The 21,917-nt window shown below is 42.7% G+C and overlaps 1 protein-coding gene across 9 annotated transcripts in view; it reads left to right on the forward strand.

The window, feature by feature from the left end:
* Nucleotides 1–446: 446 nt before the first annotated feature.
* Nucleotides 447–21,917, forward strand: part of ARHGAP17 (Rho GTPase activating protein 17) — a 79,779-nt gene continuing 58,308 nt past the window's right edge. For all 9 annotated transcript variants that reach the window (XR_010023844.1, XR_010023845.1, XM_063099207.1 and 6 more), the window contains exon 1: nucleotides 447–619. Coding sequence is in view for 7 of the 9 variants with exons in the window: in XM_063099207.1 (XP_062955277.1) it covers nucleotides 567–619 (53 nt within the window). In the remaining 2 variants the exon portion in view is untranslated. The remainder of the gene's footprint in view (nucleotides 620–21,917) is intronic.

The following is a 21,917-nucleotide window of genomic DNA, read 5'->3' on the forward strand; positions in this document are numbered from 1 at the left end:
ATTGCAAGGCACCGGACTGGGGCTTTCCACAAGGAGGATTTTCATGCGATAATACAGACTAGAGGGTCATGGGGCGGCGTCGGGCAGTCTCAGCGTCCCTGGTCTCCGGGTCCCTGCCTGGCCTGCCTGCCTGGCTCCGCTCGGCCCTCCTCGGCCCTGCTCGGCTCCGCTCGGCCCTCCTCGGTCCTGCTCAGCTCCGCTCGGCCCTGCTCGGCCCTCCTCGGCCCTACTCGGCTCCGCTCGGCCCTCCTCGGTCCTGCTCAGCTCTGCTCGGCCCTGCTCGGCCCTCCTCGGCCCTCCTCGGCTCCGCTCGGCCCTGCTCGGCCCTGCTCGGCCCCGCTCGACACTCCTCGGCCCTGCTCGGCTCTGCTCGGCCCTCCTCGGCCGGACCGGCGGCCAGGCGGGCTGGCGGGCGGCGCCGCTGGAAGTGACGCGGCGAGGGCGGGGCCGCCGGCCCGGGGAACCGCCGCCGCAGCCTGGGCTGGGAAGCGATGTAGGATCTGCCAGGCCGTCCCCAGCCTTGCTCGGCCCGAGCCCCACGGGCCGCCGCCGCCGTCGCCGCCGCCATGAAGAAGCAGTTCAACCGCATGAAGCAGCTGGCCAACCAGACCGTGGGCAGGCGAGTACGCGGGACCGCCCCGGGCCGGGGGCCGCGTGGGGCCGGGGTCGGGACGGCTTCTTCGCGGGCCCGGCGCCTGCAGACCCGGCAGCGGCCCTGCCCGAGGCCAGCGGGCCCGGGACTGGGGGCTGCGCCGCGCCATGGCCTGGACGCCGAGCTTCGGGCCGCCTGCCTGCGCCCCGCCGCCGCCTGGCCCCCGAGACCAGCGGGGCGCGCCGCTGTCTCCTCGCAGCCACCCCTCGGGGTCCCCACTGCCCTCAGTCCCTGCCCCGTGGAACGTCGCCCTCCAGGGACTGGACCCAACTCTTACCTTCTCTTCCCCGTCGGGCTCGCTCGCTTCGTTGTGCTGAAACTGGGATAGTTCGTGTGCCCAGCGCCGTGCTTTGGGGGCGGCGTGCGCAGCCTTTCCGGGCGACCCGCTGCTGCGAGCACTTCTCCCACAAATGCATGATGGCAGTGAGTGACTAAAGAGTTATTAAAGCCAGTCGGATTTGCTTAGTGAATTTCAGAACGCCCTTTGAGGGAATCCAGAGGTGGTGCTGTCTGGAAACCAGGGCTAAGAGGAACTTGACTGCTGCTGCAAGTTCCTGACATTTAGAAATTTGGAGAAAGGGATTGTGGAGAGGCCTTGTGCCAATTAAAAAGAAAAAAAGTCTTTCTCACCTTAGATTTGGAAACAGATACTTCTCCATGTTTCTTTGGTACTGCTTGACAAGGAGCATTATTGATCGTTAAAGGACAGCATAGACCAGAGTTTCTGGATGATCAGGCTGTGGAACAAGAATGATTTGTGGTTTTGAGAGCTTGTGGAGGTGATTGTCATAAGCAGTTTTATCGGGGGCAAATATTTCAAGGTCTTCCAGGACAGCTAGCTGTACTGTATCAACTTACTGTTTATTCTGCAAAAAGATATGAAAATGTGAATTTTCCACCGCTCTTACTTTTGTTTTTCATTTTTCGACAGTTAAGGGGAGTTTGGTTTGGCTGAAGCACGTGAGACACTTCTTTTTTTGTGTGTATGAAAATACTTTTACTTCCTCTTGAGTTTTCTAAATTTGCTTCTTTTGTTTCATTTCCTTCAACTTTTTGCTTAGTTTTGTTTAATTTTTTTTTTTTTGATACCCACCATGTTATCTTGGTGTGCGTTTATCCTATTTCCAGAGATAATCCCTGCCCCTAAAGCCTAGACCTGACTGCTTTTCTGTTATTTGTAGGAAAATTAAAGAAATAATGCTGAGAGGAAGGTAGACATGAGTGCTAATGGGGACTAATGTTTCAAGCAAGAATCTGCAAGCAGATTATAAGAACATTTTTTGTGGGTTTTCTACCCATTTTAGTATTCTCAGCAATGTGCTTTAAGGAATCAATATTTAGTGAGTACCAACCTACATTTGCGAGATGGCATTTTGGCCTGTTTTTAGATTGTATCAGGCAAGGGACGTTTGCTCTTTTTATATGAAATTCTGAGACTTAAATCTCCAAAGCCATGTAGGGTCTCTTTGGCTCCTGCTTCCTCTTGGGCCACTTCTCCCTTCATACATTTCAATTCCAATCATACTTGCCCACTTTCAGTTTCCAGACGAGACCATGCTTTCTCATTTATTAGCCTCTGCCTGGAATTCTCAGAAGCCTCTTTCACCACACCTTCCTTTCGCCACCTCCTACTCATTCTTCAGGATTCTCTGCCTCTGAAAGGCCTTACCTGATGCTCCAACATAGATTGGATGTCCCTGCTGGGCATTTTCATAATCCCATGCAGCACCTGTTTTTCTGTAATGCAATTGCCTCTTTACTTGTCTGTGTTCTGCATTAGACTAACAGCCTTGTAAGAGTCCTTGTTTGCTATGTCTCCTTTGATTCCCAGGAACTGCTTTGGGATACATGGTTCCTTTCACATGGTGGATGCTCAGTCAACATTGTTAATTCCAGGATTCTAGTTCTTACCAGATTGCCCTGGTATGGGAAAACATGAACTGGGTAGAGTAGATGGTGATTCACACGGGGACTGTAATTCTGACCTTTGACTTTTTGAAAATCTTTATTGCTAGATGCCAGTGGAAAGCTGCAGCTATTGCAGAGCTGTTAAAGGGTGTGGCACTTATGTACCCAAAGTCAGAACATCTGTTTTTACTGGGGAACCTGTTGCTTTCCTGCTGTTGATTGCCTAGATATTCTTGTATTTTTTCCACTTGAGCAGTATTAAAGGACTAGGGAGGAGAAATGAAGACAGGAGAGAGCCTAGAATTGTTATTATGTGGAAGCAGATGGTTGTCAGGCACCAGAATAAGGATTCTGGGTGTATTTGGGTGAGAGTGAAGGCTAGAAAGCAAAGGTTTTTCCCTCTGTGATCTAGATGGAGAAGAAATTATATATGTAAGTGGCAAGCCCACCGTGTGTTGATTTATCAATTCATAGAGTTCTAGATGGTGTCTTGCAATGAGATATTCTCCTCTGTATGGAGACCTTGTGAGTAACCCCACAGTGGGGTTCCGTGGGACGGATGTGTGAAGAATTAGTAGTGCCTGGGAGTAATGGGTTCTCATGATGTAGTTTGTTTATAGTGGGCGGGAAAACCTATTTGAGAAGATGGTCTGTGTATTACAGAGGCAAGGTTTATGAGGTGGTCTCATGATATGGGTGTCCCAAAGAAGAGCAGTAGTAGTTCTTTTTGTCCACTTTCCTTTTGTTGATTCATACATTCAACAGACATTTGCTGAGCCCAAACTGTGCCACTGTGCAAGGTATTAGAGAATCAAAGGTGAATATGACCTGGTTTCTGCCCTGAAGGAACTCAGCAGATATGTGGAGGAGATAGGCAAGAAAAAAATTATTATACGCATGAGATAACTGCTTATGAAGAGGTGGCTGACGCTCCGAGCAAAACCTAGCTGTTATCGGGTGGAGAGAGGTAGCCAAAGCTTCCAGAGGAAAATGTGAGCAGAGCGCTTTCTTCCATTTTCAAGCACTTCTTTAAATCTTTCTTGTATTGATTAGTTCTCTTTTGGTTGTAAGAAAACTGAATTCAAACTGCCCTGAGCAAAGACGAGAATAAATTGGCTCATAGGTGACCAAAAGAGTCCTGTAGACTTAGCTGGATCCAGGGACTCCACTCTTTCTTCAGGCTGTGTCCACAGGGAGATCCCCCAGTTCAAGTGCCAGAGGGAAAGAATATTTTTCTCCCAGTCACTGTGGCCAGAGTCCCAGGATTGTCTCTGAATGCTTCTGGGTCACATGGCTTTCCCTGGAAATGGAATGGAGGCAGTCCCACCCAAGCTGTCAGGACCAAGAATGGAGGAGTCCTGGTTCCCCAAGGTGCACCGGGGTGCAGTTACCACCAGTAGGGAACAATGGGTGCTGGTCAGACAAGCAGTAAACCTTATGTTTTGTCTTTTGTAGTCCTGCTAAAAAGAGAGATGTTTTGTTTCTTGAAAACTTTCAGATGCAGATAATCCAGTGGGCACAGGTGGTGCTCTTGGGTGGTAAAATCCTGAATAGAGGAAGGTATACCTGAAGAAGAGGAGCTTGAAGTTATGAGATAAAACTGTCAAGGAGAAAAGGAATTTGAAGGCCATAACTAGGAGAGCATAGTACCTAGGCTCTGGTAGGGAGTATCTCGATAGATGTTGATTTCTGCAGAGATTGAAGTTTCCCCTGGAGGTCCAAATGCCTTCCCAGTTAGTTCTCTTTAGATAAGCCAAGGTTACAAACTAGCCAGGCTAGTAATATAAACAAGTGCCTTGGCCAGGTGAGGGCTGTGGGAGACCTGGAGGGCCATGGTCCAGCAAAGAGGCTATGTGCGAATGGGGGCCACTGTAGCGCCACCTTTTGAGTTTTTAAGAAAAGCCTGAAATCTGGGTTTTATGAACATTAGACAGCATCTAATTCAAATTAAACAACCACCATGATAATCCATGAGACTAAAGAAAATACTTCAAGGCCAGATTTGGCCTGTGGGCCCCCCGTTGACAACTGCTTGTCTAGAAGCATCTGAAAATTAACAATCCCTGTTAGTCTTTTTCTTTTTTTCTTCTGTACCTTACCCTGATGCTACTACATTCTCAGTTCTTTGGATTTGTTGAAGAGCTCATCCTTTCCTTTGCTGAGATCTTTAAAAGATCTGAGAATATTAATCATCAACATTCCTATAGTGGTTTAGTTTACAGCGCGCTGTACTAAAGCACTGGCCTGGTTTTTTCCAATTGGCAGTTATCATTTCTATTTTATAAGGAAGCAAAAATGACTTGCCAAGTTCACACAGCTACTAGGTGGCTGAGGCAGGACTTGGGTGTGGGGCTTCTGACTCTGGATCCCGTGCGCTTTTGACTGCAGAATCTGGGCTGCCTTTTCTTCAGGGAAGTATTAATGTTTATTAATGTCTATGAAATGTTTTCTGTGTTTATTAAGCTGCTGGGCTAGGTGCTTTGCATAAATTATCTCACTGCATTCTCACAGCAGCTCTCAGAGTGGATGTTATTTATTTCTGATTTAGTGATGAGGAAGCCAGAGATCACAGAGTTCATGGAGCTAGTAAATGACAGAGCTGTGGATCCAGACCTAGATTTCTGATTCTGTAGCAGCCTGAAATCCTGAGCATAGAGATCTGATGACCCTCTCCAGGAGCAGAGGACTCACTGCCTCACGAGATAGCTGGATCCATTACTAGCAATATGAGTTCTGAATTCTCAAGCTGAGTCAAAATCTGTTTCTACCTGCGGATGCCACATTGAATAAGTCTTGTCTCTCTTCTACAAGACAGCGCTTCCTATATTTGACAGTCACAAACCTTGTCCTTACTTTGCCAGCAGTAGCATTCTACATCCCTCACCTACTCCACTGTTTATCCTCCTCACACTGCTTGTTACCTCTGCCTTTTCTAGGGAAGCTCTGAACAGTATTTCTGAGAAGGGCAGGTATAGCTGTGCTTTGCTTTAATTTGGGTAGATTCCATCCAGCCTCTGCATGGGGGGAGGTAAATGGGAAGAAATCCTTATCTTTACAGCTTCTTCTCAGTCTGATCTTCCATGCCTAGTTATGCAGTTTACATGCTGTGAAATCCTGGAATATCAGACAGGGTATTTAATGGTGAGTAAAAATCCATCCTTCACTAGGGAAGAAAGTGAACCGTAAAAGGATGTGGTCTGACAGCATCATCTTTACATATGCAGGTGGAGTGTTGTTCTATTATGGGGTTACCCTCATGGCAGAGTCCTCAGCATGTACCAGGCAGAATCTCCAGGGTTTGACATTGTGGTACAGGGTTACAGGATCAGTGTGCACACACTGCATTTGACAGTTGTGGCACGGGGTTCAAGGATCAGGTATGCGTTTTTGTCAGCCCACAGGATGTTTTGCATATATCATTCTGTTTCTGTCTTTCAAATGTAGGTAGATGCCATAGTAATTAATCAAGTACAAAGCCATTTAAAGATACTGTTACACTCCCATCTGCTTTTCGTGTGTGTTTTCTTAAACCTAGATATTAAAAGTATAGTAGATCCACAGTCCCATATCTGAAACCCTTGGGGCCAGCTAAGGTTCAGAATTAAAAATTTTTCAGATTTTTGAAAGAAATAATGAACATGTGCTGTTGTTATATAATACCTCCAGGGGTGTTTGGGACAGCATCCCATAATCAATCATGTTATCTCAATAGCAAAATGTATGAATGTATTCACACTAAATGGATATATAAAGATTCTAATAGCTTCATATCAGTTCAAGTCAAGTTTTGTTGCCAAATGAGTTACAAAAAAAATTGTTTAGAGTTTTTTAGATTTCAAAATGGTGAATAGGGACTGTGGACTTATGTTGCTTTTAGTAGTGTATCTATTAAGAGAATCTGTGAAGGTTTTTTACTTTAAATAATGTTTCCCATACTCCAAAAGTTTGGAAACCACAGTTTTATTGTATCAGCAGGGGTCACAAACTCAAGTGCCAAGACAAGTAAGATAAATAAGTGAAATGAGAGGGGGTGTAAGACAAGAGGGAATGGTGAAGACTGGCGAACTGGTGACTATGTGGTCATTTGAAGGGGAGCATTGCTTGTCAGTGCTAGTAACTTGCTGCCATGGCGAGCACGTGTGCAGTATAGCCACATTTTCCCAGTTTTAATGATACTCCAGAGTGCTGATTTCCATGTGAAGTTTCTTGATATTTAAATGTTGGCAACTAAGAAGAAAAAAAAAACACTGTGTAGGCCAAAGAAAACATCTCTGCAAGCTTTATCTGGCTGTGGGTTGCCTGCTTTGACCTATCGTTTAGAGACTAATGCTTATGGTGTGAAAAGTTGTCAGTGGTGTTGGTAATGAACTACTTCTTGAGATATGAGCATGGGTACAGTTGTTTTGTCATTCACTATACCTTACATACACACTAAATGTTTTTTATGTAGGGAATATTTCATAATAAAAATAAAACATAAAAATGTTAATAGGCACTTTATTTTAGAACTGCATTATTTTCAGGCCAGTAGAAAGTTTTCTTTTCCATCTATAAATTTGAATCTTTAAAGTTATGTATCTTGGAAAAGGAAACGAAAGCCCCACTTTGAAAACAGGAGTCTTCTTTTTTAAAGAGCGTGGGTGAAGGGAGATTAGGTCGTCATGGTTCCTCCTTTTCAGGACCATAGCGGTACACAGTATCATTCCATATCTATCCTTGGACTTGGACAGGGAAGTGTCCTTGGTCTCCTCTCATCTCAGATCCTCCACCTGGGTGATCTCAGCCCCATAACTGTCACCTCGCCGTTGCTGACTCCCAATTTTATGCTTCCAGCCCTGGCCTCTCTTCATCCCTTGATCGACGCTGCCATCTCTGTCTTGAATGTGTCTGCTTCAGTGTCCCACTAAATGGAACTCATGAGCTACCTCCTCAAACTGGCCTCGTTTTCTCGTATTCCCCAGTCCATGGTTCACCCAGCTTCAGCCTGCAGATGAACTCCAGCCCACTGTCTGTTTTGTAGAAAAGGTATATTGGAACACAGCCACACACTACCACGGCAGAGTGTATGCCACGACAGTGACCCATGTGGTCCACAGAGCCTATAGTATTTACTGTGTGGCCCTTTATAAAAAGTTTGCTGGCCCCTGCCCTAGGGCATTGAATGCATCACTCCTCCAGTCACCTGTCAGTCCCCCTCTTTCTTCTCCCTCCTCTCATATCCAGGATGTCACTATGATCTGGCAATTCTGCCTCTTTAGTTATCTTTTGACTTGGTCTCTGCTTCTTGATGCCATCCTTCCTTTTACCTTACTCAGGCTCCCATTATTTTTCACCTGGACTCAAAATTGTCTTCCAACTGGCTTTGCTAGCTCAGACTGATTTTATCCATTTTGTCAGACATCTAGCACCTTCTGTTTCACATGGCCAGTCACTATTTTAATGATTATAGCTGTTCCCCATCTAAATTATTTTTTTATGATGAATTCTCTAGAGTTTAGAATCACTGCATCTACAGGAAATTAATATTTATGTAGCCATCATATTGCAAAATTACCTCCTAAGATGATAATGCTGTTATTTAGTTTATACTACAGAAAGCAATGTTGCATTATAATGTGTGTTGTTATGCATGACACCATTGTGTCACATTTCACCATCACTTTAGTAACATTAAATCCTGTCCTTAAAAAAATTTGCTACCTGATTAAATTTTTTCCACTAGGGTTGAAATGAATGTGTTCTTATATTTGTATTTTTTTATATGAGTTTTCTGTATGTGCTATTTGTTTACTTATCATGGAATCAACATGTAGTTATCAATTTTGTTGTTTAATTACCTATTTAGTTCAACAGATGTCCACTGACATCCTATCAAATGCTAGGGGCTGGGGTTAAAAATAAACCCGATCCTTAGGAACTTGAGAGAGGAGACAGACATACAAACAGATAATTTGAACATGACCAGTCATACCTATTCTAGCAGATCTTAGGTGTTGTTAATGAAATATTAATGCCATCCCTTGATTTGTTCAGGTATTTTAATACAAACAAGTTAACATTCTTGTTCTCAGATACATTATTTAATGAGCAGTGATGGAATCTTGAGAGCATATTCATAACTAGGTGTAGGTTTAGTACACGTTTCAGAAGATAAAGCAGATTCTATCAAAAATCTGTGATTTATGTAAGAAACGGGCTTTTGAAAAGGTAGAGCCCACTTATAGCAAGTGAAATGAGAGGCATGTGTGATATGAAAGCAGTGTTCCGTTCATTTCAGCATCCAGGTTGTAAGACCTTGTTTCTTATACCATGATAATTTATGGTAATTACAGCTTACAGACTTTTTGCACTGTCTACCTGCTTTTGATTTTCATAACGTGTTTCTCTCTTTCTCGCCTTTCCCACAATGGTTCTTTTTAGGTGTCTTCCTTAACAGAGATGCCTTTTGGTCTAGCCATCAATTTGATCTCTCTTTTAATGTTTCATTAACATTTCTTCCATAGTTTCTCAGTGTTCTTCCACATGGTTCAGCCAAATTTATGCTTATTTAAGAGTTTAAATCATAAATTGTAAACCAGTAACCTGGTGCTCACATGAATACAAATGAATAAATAAATAAATATTTAGTAATGCACAGAAATTCTTCCAAGCACCTACCAGCTACCTGTCACCTGTCACTGTGTGTATTTATGAGTCAACTAGCTTGAATTTCACATGGTCATTGGATACTTGCAGATGCATGGGTTGGAGTGGCCTCTTGAAACCATGCCCAGCTGTTCCTTGGGGAAATAACACGAAAGTATTTTCAACCTCAGTAGCTAACGGTGAGTGCTAAGATTGATGGAGTGTGGGCACAGGTACAGACACAGACATGGAAGTCTCAGATGTGCCTGGGGCTTCAGCAAGGGCTTCTCTGGATGTGTAACACTTGAGCAATCTTGATAACAGGCAGGTAGAAATAACTGATGGTAGAGAGTTCCAAAGGAGGAAAACTAGTCTTAGGGGAAACCTAACACTATGAAAATTTTATCCTTTAACTTAATATTCTTCATCTGTACATTGGAAAAAGGCAACCATTATCTGATTCTTAGCAGGGAAACAACTCTCCAGCTCTTTTATTTTCAAATCAGTTGTGTAGTCAAACCATTGTAGGTTGCGGACCGTCTGTACATTGAACAACCTATCATATCATTTCTCACAACGTAACTTTTTATTTTCATTAATTTCCATTACACTTGTACATCTCCTCTTACAACCATTTTAATACTCTCACTGCTTTTGCATTTATGGACATGCTAGGGTTAATAATATTCCCCAGACCAACCCCGAGATGGCAGGACTGATATGCAGAACTAAAATACATGACCATCCATGGCCAGAAACACCAACTTTTACAGACAGGCAGTAATGATTGGCTTCTTTTGTCATTTATGGAAGCCCGTCATCAGGAAAGCTTCTATTCCAGTTTGGGGGGGGGATCATGGTTCGACGACTGTTGTGGTAGAATTTGGTGATCCCTTACACGCAGAATGTTGAGAAAGTTGGTGCTTTTAATAACTTCTAATAACTGTTGATCTGTCATATGTTTTAAGTCTGGTAAAGCTGGTTTCTTTCAAATTTTCTTTTTCAGTTATTCTCTCCTATTTTTGTATAAAAATGAATTTTGGTGTCACTTCTAGTTTCTAGAAAAATTCATTTAGGATTTTGATTGGTTTGGGATTCATTCATTCAAATATTTATCAAGTACCTGCTATTAGGACCATAAGCCCTGAGGATACCAAAATAAATAAAACCCAGGCATTTATGACCTAGTAAATCTGTGAGCTAAACCTTGGGGAGAATTGATATCTTTACAACATGAGCATGGCACATCTCTTTGTACACACAAATTTTTATGTGCTTTCTAAGTATTTTTTGTTGTTACTGTTGATATTGAGAATAGTGCCAAACTAGTTCAATTGGTAAGTATGGTATTATTAATGTTTGTATATATATATTTAATTATTTCACTAAACTAGTTACAACTAAGAATTTTGTTACTTCTTTGGCTTTTCTGTGCACATTATATTATCTGTGTTATATTTCTATTTCTTCTTTTCCTATTATTTGTTTCAATGATTTTTCATTCTTTATTGATTGGTCAGGCTCTCCAAAATGATGCATATCTGTATAATTGTTTATAGCAATATTGTATAAACGGCATATGATTGCACACCTGTTGGGCATTCAGAAACATGGTAAGGAATGTTTGGATGCTGCTAAGATGCAAGTGTCCTAATGTGACTGGTTCCCAATAGAAGTCTACAAGCAAGTTTCCTCTCTTTTTGAGCCACACCTTTTAGTGTGTCTGATATTTGAGCCTTTGTTCTATGTCTTAGTCATGTACGGGTTGGTAGGTGATCTTAAACATACAGTGCTGAATTTGCAGGAGTCCAGCTATGTGCAGAAAATAGTTGCATTGCCCTCAGACTTGGGAAGGAATGGAAAAAGAATGTTGAGAAATGGTGAGAGAAGTTTAAATGGAGCTTAAGTGGCAATATGTTAATGTCACTTCTAAAGAAGTTGTTAGCAGGTCACAAGGCACTGTACTTAATTGTAGGCTCTGAATCTCAGGGGAGTCTTTAGGAGTAGAAACCTTGCTGCTTGTGTATTTAGATGGGGGTTTTAACAACGCTCTCACCATAAAAAAAAACCATCTGCACATAGATTTGCATATAATTTCATGGACATCACAGATGTCCACGAGCACATGGACAAGAAACCCAGGATAAAAGAAAAGCTGTCTATGTGGCTGACAACTCAGGAAGCATACTACTAGCTACCCAAGCGATGCTTAGCTACACATCCCATGCTGGGAACTGCTCTCTAGAGAAACATTTACAGATGTGCACCTCACACATCTGTTCGCGGGTGTTGTTCTGCTAGTCTCCAGTATACACATTTCAGTTCTAAACGAGAACCTTCCCCCCGAAAAGCAGAAATGTGGTTCTCTCTGTGGTGATCATCAAATTACCTTCCAGAACACATATTTGAGTTCTGAACGAGAATCTTCCCCCCAAAAGCAGAAATGTGGTTCTCTCTGTGGTGATCATCAAATTACCTTCCCTTAAGAATGGGCTTTGTTTACAATTAGTTCATTCAGTTATGTTTTCAAAGCTTTCAGGTGAGGGCTTAAAAAATGTAAAACTACTTTAGGGCAGTTGGAGAATAGTAAAAAGAGTACCAGATGAGTTGAGAAGCTGAAATCCTGTCTGTGCTGTTTAGTAGCTCTCTCTCTGACCTTTGCCCTATCAGCTGCTCTGCTGCGTTCCCATACCTGTAAAATAGGGCTCCTGATACCACAAAGGAACAAGCCCTGGGATGTTTAAGAAGGTGGCATGTGATAAGGAGTCATAAGACACTGAGGCAATGGTATGAGACAACAGGTTATAGTATTAGGAAAAATAGGTTAGATTTCACCTCACCACTCTATGCCACAATAAATTCCAAACGGATTAAAAGTTTCATGTAAAAAATAAAACCATAAAATGAGTAGAAAGAAATATAGCTGATCATGGAAGGTACTTCAAGCTTTGGAATAAAAGCGCAGAACAATAAAAGGTAACCTGTAGATTTAGCCACATAATAATTAAACTTCTGTCTGCCCTATATTATAATTAAAATTATGATGAATTATTATTTGGAAACAACCAAGAGCAGCCACAACAGAGGGTGAATATCTTTAATGCTCTCTAATCAATTTAAAGAACTCTGCTCTTATAAGCAAATGAGAAAACTCCATGCTAATGAGCAAATATCATGAACAGAAAGTTCACAGATGAAATGCAAATGATCAGTAAATATATGAGACCATGTTCAAAACTGTAAGTAATCAAAGAAACACAAAGTTTTAAGGCTCCATTTTTCACTCACTAAATGGGCAAAGTTGGAAGTAATGATATATTGCTGTCTTGGGAGTGGTGAGAGAGCCGTGTCATCCCCTGCTGGTGGGAATGTAAACTGGCATTCTTTTCCAGAAAGACATTTGCTGTTGTGTTTTAAGAACCACTTCTAAAGTCTTAACCCTAATCCTGTGTCCCCATGTGACCGCCGTCTCTGGTACTTTCAGATTCCTCTTTCCCACACAGTGCCTCCTGCCTCTCCAGTTCCGCTTCCTTCTCTGACCTGAGTCACATGCCAGCAGCTCTGTGACATCACTTTGAAAACGCTGTCCAGCTGGCCTTCTTTCACCTGTTCTGCCTGATTCATGTATCTTTTTAGCTTTTTCACTCCTATACCTGAGATGTGGGGCGTAGCCCAGAAAGATCATCCGTTGTGCAGTGTTGGGCTACATTTTATGGCCTCCGAGCCCAGCTGGTCTTTTAACGCTGCTTCCGCTGCTTCCAATCCGTGGCCGGCTCTCCTAGCCCATTTTCCTGAGCACTTTGGCCTGACTTTCACTTTTCTCAAACCTGCTCCACCGTACCCTGGACACACCCACTCTCCTCAGATGACCTGCCTCCTAATTTCTCGAGAAAAGTGGGTACAGCCAGAGTTTCCCAGTCTTCATGGTGTCATTACTGCCACCTGTCTGAGGCCAGCCACTTCCACCTGGGCCACTTCCCAGGGGCCCTGCACCACTGATCTCCCCTTTCCGCTCTACAGTTTCAGCCTCTCTCTCTACTACCCCTGTCTTCTCAGCTGCTGATGGTGTTCAGGCTTTTCTTGCCTTTCCTCTTCCTCCATGTGGCCTTGTTTCTCCCTGTCTCATCAACACCCCACATCTTGACTTCCTGTTGGAAGCCATTCTGCATGCATTTTCCTGTCCCTGCCTTTTGTGTCCTCTCAGCCCCAGTGTTCCTTCTTACCCTGTCACTAGCCCCTCACTCCTGGCTTCTCCTCTGCCCTCCCTGGGGACTCCTGCCCTCCTGTGGCTCTTCTTCCATTGTGTCTTTATTCTTCACCTTTTCTGCAGGATCTGCATCCTCAGTGACCTCCCCCAAGTCCATGTGTGCTGCAGATACTTCCAGCATGCCCTGCATTTCTGGTCCATATGCCTCTTCTGTGCTTCAGAACCATAGAGAGAAAATACACTGGACATCTCTACCTGAGTGTTCCACAGACTCTTAAACTCAGCATTTGCACAGCTGGTCTCATCGCACCATCAAATGCTCCCAAGTTTCCTCTCTAGGTGAAGAGTCCTGTTATCTAGCCAGCCATTCACGATAGAGACTTGGTGGTCACCCAGGCTTTTCTTTGTCACTTCCCATCACACTCAAGTCACCATGTCTTTCCTTTCACCTTTGTGATAGCTCTCTGTCCCCTCCTCTGCATCCCCACAGTTTCATGTGGGTCCTCTCCCCTTCCTGCTGGGATCTCATGTGCTCAGGTCTCTTCATGTTCTATTGCTTGGTTCCCCTGCCCTCCTGTGTGTCTTTACTCTCGCATCTTCCACCCTGTTGCCAGAGAGATCCTTCCACAAAATAATTGTAATAATGATAGCTGGCATTGATTTGGATGTTCACTAGGTGCCAGGCAATATTCCAAGTGCTAATTGTGTTGTATAGACTCATTTGATACCCACCAAAGCCTCTGAAATCAGTACTGTATTATCCCTTTTTTCAGGTGAGGAAACAGAGGCACGGGGAGGTTCAGTAATTTGTCTGAGGTCACAGAGCTAGGAAGCCTGTCTGCAAGTCTAGACTCTCAATCATTTATCAGCAAGAAAAAAAAGCATTTTGTGAGCTTCCTAGGAATTACCACTTTGCTTATGTTAATGTTATCTCTTTTAATCTTTTTGATTCTATAAGTTAGGTATTCTTAATATCTACATTTTTACAAGTAAGGCAGTAGAGACAAAGGGATGTTGTAATATGCTCATAGTTACACTGCTGTTAGGTGGTGGCCTGGGCTTTGACTCCCAGCAAACCTGCTCCTGGCTCTCACTCTTGGCCACTTCACCAACCTACAGGGAGCCAGGACCCTGCTGGAGGTCGAGGGGGGGACCTTCTGGACACACTTTTGTGGGTGTTTTTCTGTTCTGCTTTCCAAGTTGTGGGTGGCAAAGGACATATGCACGTGTAAGATGTTCTCATTAGTAGGAATGCTTGTGATTATAAAAAAGACCAGTATCCTGTTTGAACCATATCCAGATATGATGAAGTGCTAGATTTACCCTGTAATGCTGGAGAAATTGTTTTGTCAATTTAAAATGCACCATCTCCTGACTCTTTCCCTCCTGCTTTGTATCAATGGATGTTATAATATGATTGTTGGTAAAATCTTAGAAATAGAACCATCATGATAACGTGTTATAGCACAACACATTGAACCATCATCTCCATTGGTAGGTTCCTGGAATTACTGATGGTAGGAAAATTCTCCCTTGAGGACAGGAACTTAAGACATTATGGGAGACAGTTTAGCTTAAGGTGGTTGAATGAACATGGGTGTTTATTTCTTCTTCCCCATTAAAATCCATTGAAATGTTTGAAAAGATGTTTTTTAAAAGTCTTTGAAATTTTAAAATACGGTACTGAAAACCATTCAAAAAAAAGTCCCAGGTGTACTTATTAAGAACTAGGTCTAGTGCTGGCCCCGTGGCTCACTCAGGAGAGTGCGGTGCTGGAAGCACCGAGGCCACAGGTTTGGATCCTATGTAGGGATGGCTGGTGCGCTCACTGGCTGAGCGTGGTGCGGACCACACCGTGCCAAGGGTTGCGATCCTCTTACCAGTCAAAAAAAAAAGAAAAGAGCTAGGTCTATAGTAACTAAAGCAAATGCTGTTTTATTTGTCCACGCAGTGTCCAAGCCAAGCCTGCTTTTCTTTTCTTTAAATGGATGTAATAGTCCTTCAGAAGATTTTTCTTACATATGCTGCTTGATTCTCATTTTAAGGCCCACAGTCCTGCAGGGTTTCTCTCAGTTTTACCCATCACCCTTCAGCAGGATCTGCAGGCCTGTGTCTAGGTCAGCCTCAGAGGTGGGGATGTTGCTCAGCTCTCCTGCTCCCCCTCAGGGGTAGATTGCCACTACCTCCAGCTCAGTACAAGGTCCAGAGTACCAGAAGATTTCTGTTTTCCTGCTTTGCTCTTAGAGTTCAGCTGGCCTTGAACACCTGAACTTAGGGAGGGTTTCTCCCCATCCATCTGTATCACCTGTGTCTGTTCCCCTCATGCTCTCTCTTGCCTCTTTTCTCCCTGCCCTAATGTACTCATGTGCTATCCAACATCCAAGTTTCCAACTCATACTTTATGTCTCAGAACATCCATTACATCACGAGTTTTTGAAAACTGTTCTGGTAGTCTAGTTCTACATTCAGGGCCCCTCCTCTTATTTCTGTAAACTTCAGCAAGTTAATCAACTTCTCAGTGCCTAGTTTCTAATTTCTAAAATGGGTATAATAATAGTATCGATCTCATGGTTATCTTGAGGATTAAATGGGCTGATATATGTAAAGCATGTATTAGTTAAGACCATGGTCTCTGGAGCAATATTTGTGTAGCTGTGAAACTTTGGACAAATCACTTGACTTCCCTGTGCCTCAGTTTCCTCCTCTGTAACATGGGGTTGATAATACTTATCCCATGGAATTGTTGTGAACTTTAAGGGAATTGACTTTGCAAAGCACCTGGAACAGTGCTGCGCACATGATCGGAGCTCAGTAAGTGTTACGCATGATGGTGATGGCTATGGCTCTTGGAGGACCCCGCAGGCCCCATGTCGGAGCACTCACTCACTGCACTGGAGCTTAATCACTGATTTTCCTCGACAGTCCTCGAGCCCTGTCAGAGCAAGGGCCGAGTCTCTTATTCATGATGGCTCATGCAAGGGAACCCAACAAATATTTGTTTAATGACTAACTGACTGAAAAGGTTAGCAGCAAAGTTTGTGTGACACCAGCCTGTGGTTACTTCAGTGATGGGCTGCATAGTTCCACTCAGTATTTAATTATTCTGAATATCCTTTTGAGAAAAAGGCTCATTTAAAAAAAGAAAAATCACTTTTCTACTTTGAGACATCTTCAGTGTTGTTTCATCCATCAGGCACTCTTTGACCTTTAGAAAAGAGCAAATGAAGATTTATGATGCTCCCCACCCAGAATCTACCCGTCATTGCTCCAAAGCTGCCTCACCCTGATTTTCCAGGTGAATGGCTTTTCCCTTCATTTTGTGCACCATTTTAATCATGGAACTTTCTGGGCTATGCATGTGATGTATATTCATGGTAGAAACCTGGAGGGGCTGCAGTTGTCTAAATTCTCAGCACAATATGCCTTTTAAAAATATATAACATTCGTTGTTGTTTATGGAGGTGCAGTCTGCATTTGCAAAGCACAGTTTTGAAGATTTCAAAATGTTCTCTCCTTTGCTGTTTTATGGTAGTCTCTTAAAAGTTGTGTGAGAATGTTTACGTAAATATAAATAAAGTGAGGGGCAGGAAGGTTAAGGGACATATTTTTAGATCATATGGTTAGTGTGTGGTGCAACTAGAACCAGAATCTAGCATGAAAATTTAAGAGAAGTTCCACTTTAGTCTGTGACCTTGAAGTTACTCTCTTCTGAGGCTTCAAAGACTGGTTTGCTTTCCACACCCATGAAATAGGTGTAATAAAAAATTGTCCTGTAAGGGCACATGTAATGTAATAATGAAATAATTTATGTAAAAGTGCTTTCATAAAAGGAAAGAATTACAAATGTCATATATTAGCGTTTGAGTTTTTATTTAAATTTAGTATTGGAAATCTAGTGTGAAATAAGCTCTTTTGATTAAGTATGCTATGATCCATGAGTTCCAGTTTCTATAGTTGATTACTTGCTTAACCAAAGACAGCACCATATTTTATAGATTATGCTTGTAATTTCTGAAGTGTTTTTCAAGTTTATTTCCCCCTAGTTCCTTAGCAGGCAAAGCCTTTCTTTGCAGCCAGATCCCCCCACCTCCTGTTCTCTACCCTAGTGCGTATAGACTCCTCTCCAAATCCCCCCTCCCCACGCTCTCTGGTTTTGCTGACTTATCTGAGGTGTGCTGGGACTGCTTCCCTGTGAGGCCTTTCCTGGCCACACAATCCACCCCTCTTCTACCTGTGCTCCCAAACCCTCTGAAGAAGGTGATCTTTTACATTTCTGTCTTTCCCATGAGCTCTTGAGGGTGGAGATTATGTCTCATTTCACTCTCTGCTTCTTTTTCCTTCCAAGTTATTGACATTTAGTGATTGCTGCGTAAATACTGGCTGAATGAATGAAGATCTAAGATCTAAATACCTTGGAACAGGTCCATCCTAGGCTGGACGGTTTACATTGAGAGAATTGCTTTGGCCCCTCTGTGAAGGCACACCTGGGAGCTGCCCACACAGGCATTTTTATAGCCTCATTTCTAGCGATGTGATGCCCAGCAGCTTAAGATGTTGATCCTTTGATGAAGGGTTTTGCTAACTCACCACGTTTTTTGTCTCGTAGTTTCTGTTTATTGTGTGCCTCTGATTCTCTTTGGTGGCCTCCATCCCACACGGCATTATCACAACCAATCCTTTGTTTTAATTGAACAGCCTACCCTGCTCTAGCTGTAAGTTTGACATGGCTTTTTGTCTTTGTGTGTTCTGGGCTCAACAGTAACTTCTTCCAGAGAGACGTTAGAACAGCTTGATCACTTCTGAAAGGTCATTCTGAGATAAGACTTTTGCTTGGGATTTATCTGAAGGTTATTACTATTTGTTATAACTCTCAGAACAGCTAACATTCCACGATCCCTCCCTAGGTGCCAGGAATGACGTTAAATGAGATCAGTGAGGTGGGGTTTCCAAAGAACCACTGTAACGGTGGTTGGATATTATTATTCCTATTTTACAGTTGTAATTACTCCCATTTCACAGTGGAAGAAATGGACCCTTGCACTTGCAGCTTGCTAAATGACAACACTTGGATTCAAAGTCGGCTCTGTCTGACTGCAGCACTCTGACTCTTAGCTCCTGCCAGATCCTGTACCCTTATCGTTTGCCTAAAATGAAACTTAGAATCTGGTATCCAACAGTTTCTTATCAGTTAGTTTACTTTGGCTGCAAAGGCAAGAGAATAAACCCAGTGTGATCACACACATCAGACACATCTTAAGCAGTCCTAGCCTAGGAAGAGTGCATTTATGGCCTCATGTACGCCAACACTTTAGACTGTCTTGGCTAATGTTGGCGGTTTACTGTTGCGCCCCTTGTAGTCTGTCCTGCTAGTTACTCTGCCACTTGCCACTGTTAGTACTCAGCTTTCTAATGCCAGCCACACTTGGTAAATGCTTGGGGAGCAGTTTTTAAAAATTTATTAAAAAGCCAGGGCCAACCCCCAAAGGTTCTGATTCAGTTGTTCTGGGCTGGAGTCCCAGCAACAGTATTATTAATTTAACAACTTTATTGAGGTATATTTTATTGATCATAAAATTCAGCCATTTTGTGTCCAACTCAGTGATTTTTAGCAGATTTAGAGTTTTATAACCATCCCCACAATCCAATTTTAGAACATTTTCATGACCCTAAGATAAGATCCCTGTCCCCACCCCCAGCCATCCATACGTCTGCTTTCTGTCTCTATAGATGTGCCTTTTCTGGCCATTTCATATACATGGAATCATCGGTTGCTTTTAAATCCCCCAAGATGGTGACGTGTAGCTGTGTTTGAGAACCGCTGTTACCTCATGGATTTTTTGCACTACTGTTCTCTAGGTTCATAGTGGCTTAGACAGATCAATTGGCCCTTACTACTGTTTTGTAGATAAGCCGTGAGCTGAGTCCTTGGAAGCTGGACTGAGAACTTAATGATCATTTTATAACTTGCTTTCTATGGGAATGTGCTTTTCAAGGTCCAAATGTGCTGACTTAGGAAGAAACATTTGGAAGAGAGCCTGCACAACCTGTCTTAAGATGCCTAGTGCCTCCTGCCAGTGGCCACAGCAGGGAGTCAGAGCCCAGGTGCAGGAGCTGAGCCCTTGACTTTGTACGGCTTTGGCTTTAGACGTTTTTCTGTGGCTTTCAGCTCCTCTTGGCTTCTGGCTTTGCCTTACTGTAGCAGTAAACTGGCCCCCTCTCCTGTTTCCTCCCCTAGCTGGTCCTAGTTCTGTATGCATGTGCTGCCTGCATTATAATATTTTGCAAAATATTTCTCAGGTCTTTTTGACTACTTAAGTAAGTTTTGAAATCTCCAACTCAGCTGCCTCCAGGTCCAAGCAGGTGCCGTAAATGACTGGAGTGGGCTGGGGAATGAGGCATTTGGAAGTCCCTGAAAGACCGTTGAGGGGAGTTACAAAGTGTGGTTGGTGGCAGGGAAGTTTCCTGTGGACTTTGCCATAAGCAGGAATCATTGGTGGAGTTTTGAGACTTAGGCCACGTGCTTAGAGCAGGGATAGCACATAGAGTCCATTTCGTGTGCCAGAGGGGAATAAGCCAGTTGCCCAAACAAAAGGCTGCGTGGATAAGCTTCCATGTGTAGGAAAACAATACAGCTTGATTCAATTTATTTAAAAATATAACTCCATCTTAGTCATTGATTGGAATTCAAATATTATGAAGATTAAGTTAAAATTGATGAAGGTTTTGTTGCTATTGTTTAAAATAAAAAAATAAGTGTTAGACCCTTTTTTAGAGATGCTGTAAACATGTGGGCAAAATCCCATCATTTGGAGAAATAATTCACAGTGTAGAACACTTAGGTCTGTTTTCCCCAGACCGTTGCCAAAATGTCTTCTATTTCATTATTTTCCCCCTGTTAAATATCCTTTTTCTTTTCATTGTTATGCACGGGAATAGTTTTTTCCCATAACTATCCCTTTAAAGTTCTGTAAACTCTCTTTAAACTACTTTGTGGAATGTGTAACAAATAGTTTCATTTATAAAGTATCAGAAGGTCCTTTATTTTTAAAATCCAATTAAGTAGATTTCAGATTCTTTTCTCAGAAATTTAAGAAAACAGCTAATCTAATGAGATAAAATAGTAAAAAATCATTCAGTAGTCCTCCAGCTCACCATGAAATGAAATTATTGCATCCAAACTCAGCACAAAAGCTCAAGTGGATTTTGTGGACACTTGGAACAGGAGATGACAGTGTTGCACAAAACCAGATTCCCAGCAGAATGACAGACACTTCTTAGCTGTGGTTCTTGTCTCTGTAATTTTACTGTGAACACAAATTACTTTGTGTGCGGTAATGCTTATGTTGTTGTCCTGTGTACAGTATTCACGTTCTTTGGTAAATTACTCATAGTTTATCTTGCTCCTCAAAGGTGCATTTATATATTTGCAATAGCCAAAATTTGAATAAGTTTGTAAGTAAAAATTTTCTCCATGCCGCGTTTCTTTTATTTTTTAAATTTTAGTTGGCATATCAAAATAAATGTGTAAGTAAAAAACCGAACTATGATCTCTTTTGTGAATTTGTGAACAAAAACCCAAAAGCGCTGGTATCTCAGGGGCAGGGAGCCATGGATGTTAGGTGTTAGTATTGGTTTGCCTCCCTAGGGGAGAGTGCTGTGGGTGGTAGAGGGCGGAGCTCCTGCTCCCCAGGCCCGGGAGTGGGTGAAAGAATTGAAAAGGAGCGAATAGTCAAAAAGTCTTGAAAAGCTAGTGTCTCTCAACTTCTGAAATGCAAGTTGGGAAAGCACAGAAATCCCCCTTCAAAGTAAGATGAATTTAGATTTTGGAAGTGATTAAAAAGGATTGAAATTTCATGGGAAAACATACTTAATTTGTACATAGATAAGGGGTCAGCCAACTATGGCCTGAGGGCCAAATCCACTGACACAGGCTCAGAATGGTGTTTGCAATTTTAAGTGGCTGTAAAAAAATGTGAAGAGGAATAATATTTCACGGCACATGAAAATTATGTGAAATTCAAATTTCAGGGCCCAAAAATAAAGTTTTATTGGAACACAACCAGGTTCATTCATTTATGTGTCACCTGTGGCTGCTTTTGTGTTACAGCAGCAGAGCTGAGTAATTGCAACAGAGACAGTATGGCCTGCAAGCCTAAAGTATTTATTCTTGGGTCTTTTCAGAAAAAGTTTGATGAACCCTTGCATAGAGAATTGTGTTTATTTGGATCTTGTCTTGATAGATATTGATAAGTAGAGATCAGAAAGAAAACAGTAGTTAGAATATTTCAGTATTTGGGGCGGGGGGAGGTGAGTGGGTGGAGAAGTGACATAACTTCTGATTTCTTTCCGTCCCAAGTGTCCCCAGCACTAGGCTATACCTCCACATTTGGACTATATTATCGGAGTCAGCCACCCCCATTCATTTTGGCAAACGTTTTCTGTAAATGCCAGATGGTAAATATTTTGAGCTCTGCCGGCCACACAGTCTCTGTCATAGCAACTCAACTCTGCCGTTGCAGCCCCAAA

Source organism: Cynocephalus volans, chromosome 6 (assembly GCF_027409185.1).
Source record: "Cynocephalus volans isolate mCynVol1 chromosome 6, mCynVol1.pri, whole genome shotgun sequence".
NCBI classification, from domain to species: domain Eukaryota; kingdom Metazoa; phylum Chordata; class Mammalia; order Dermoptera; family Cynocephalidae; genus Cynocephalus; species Cynocephalus volans.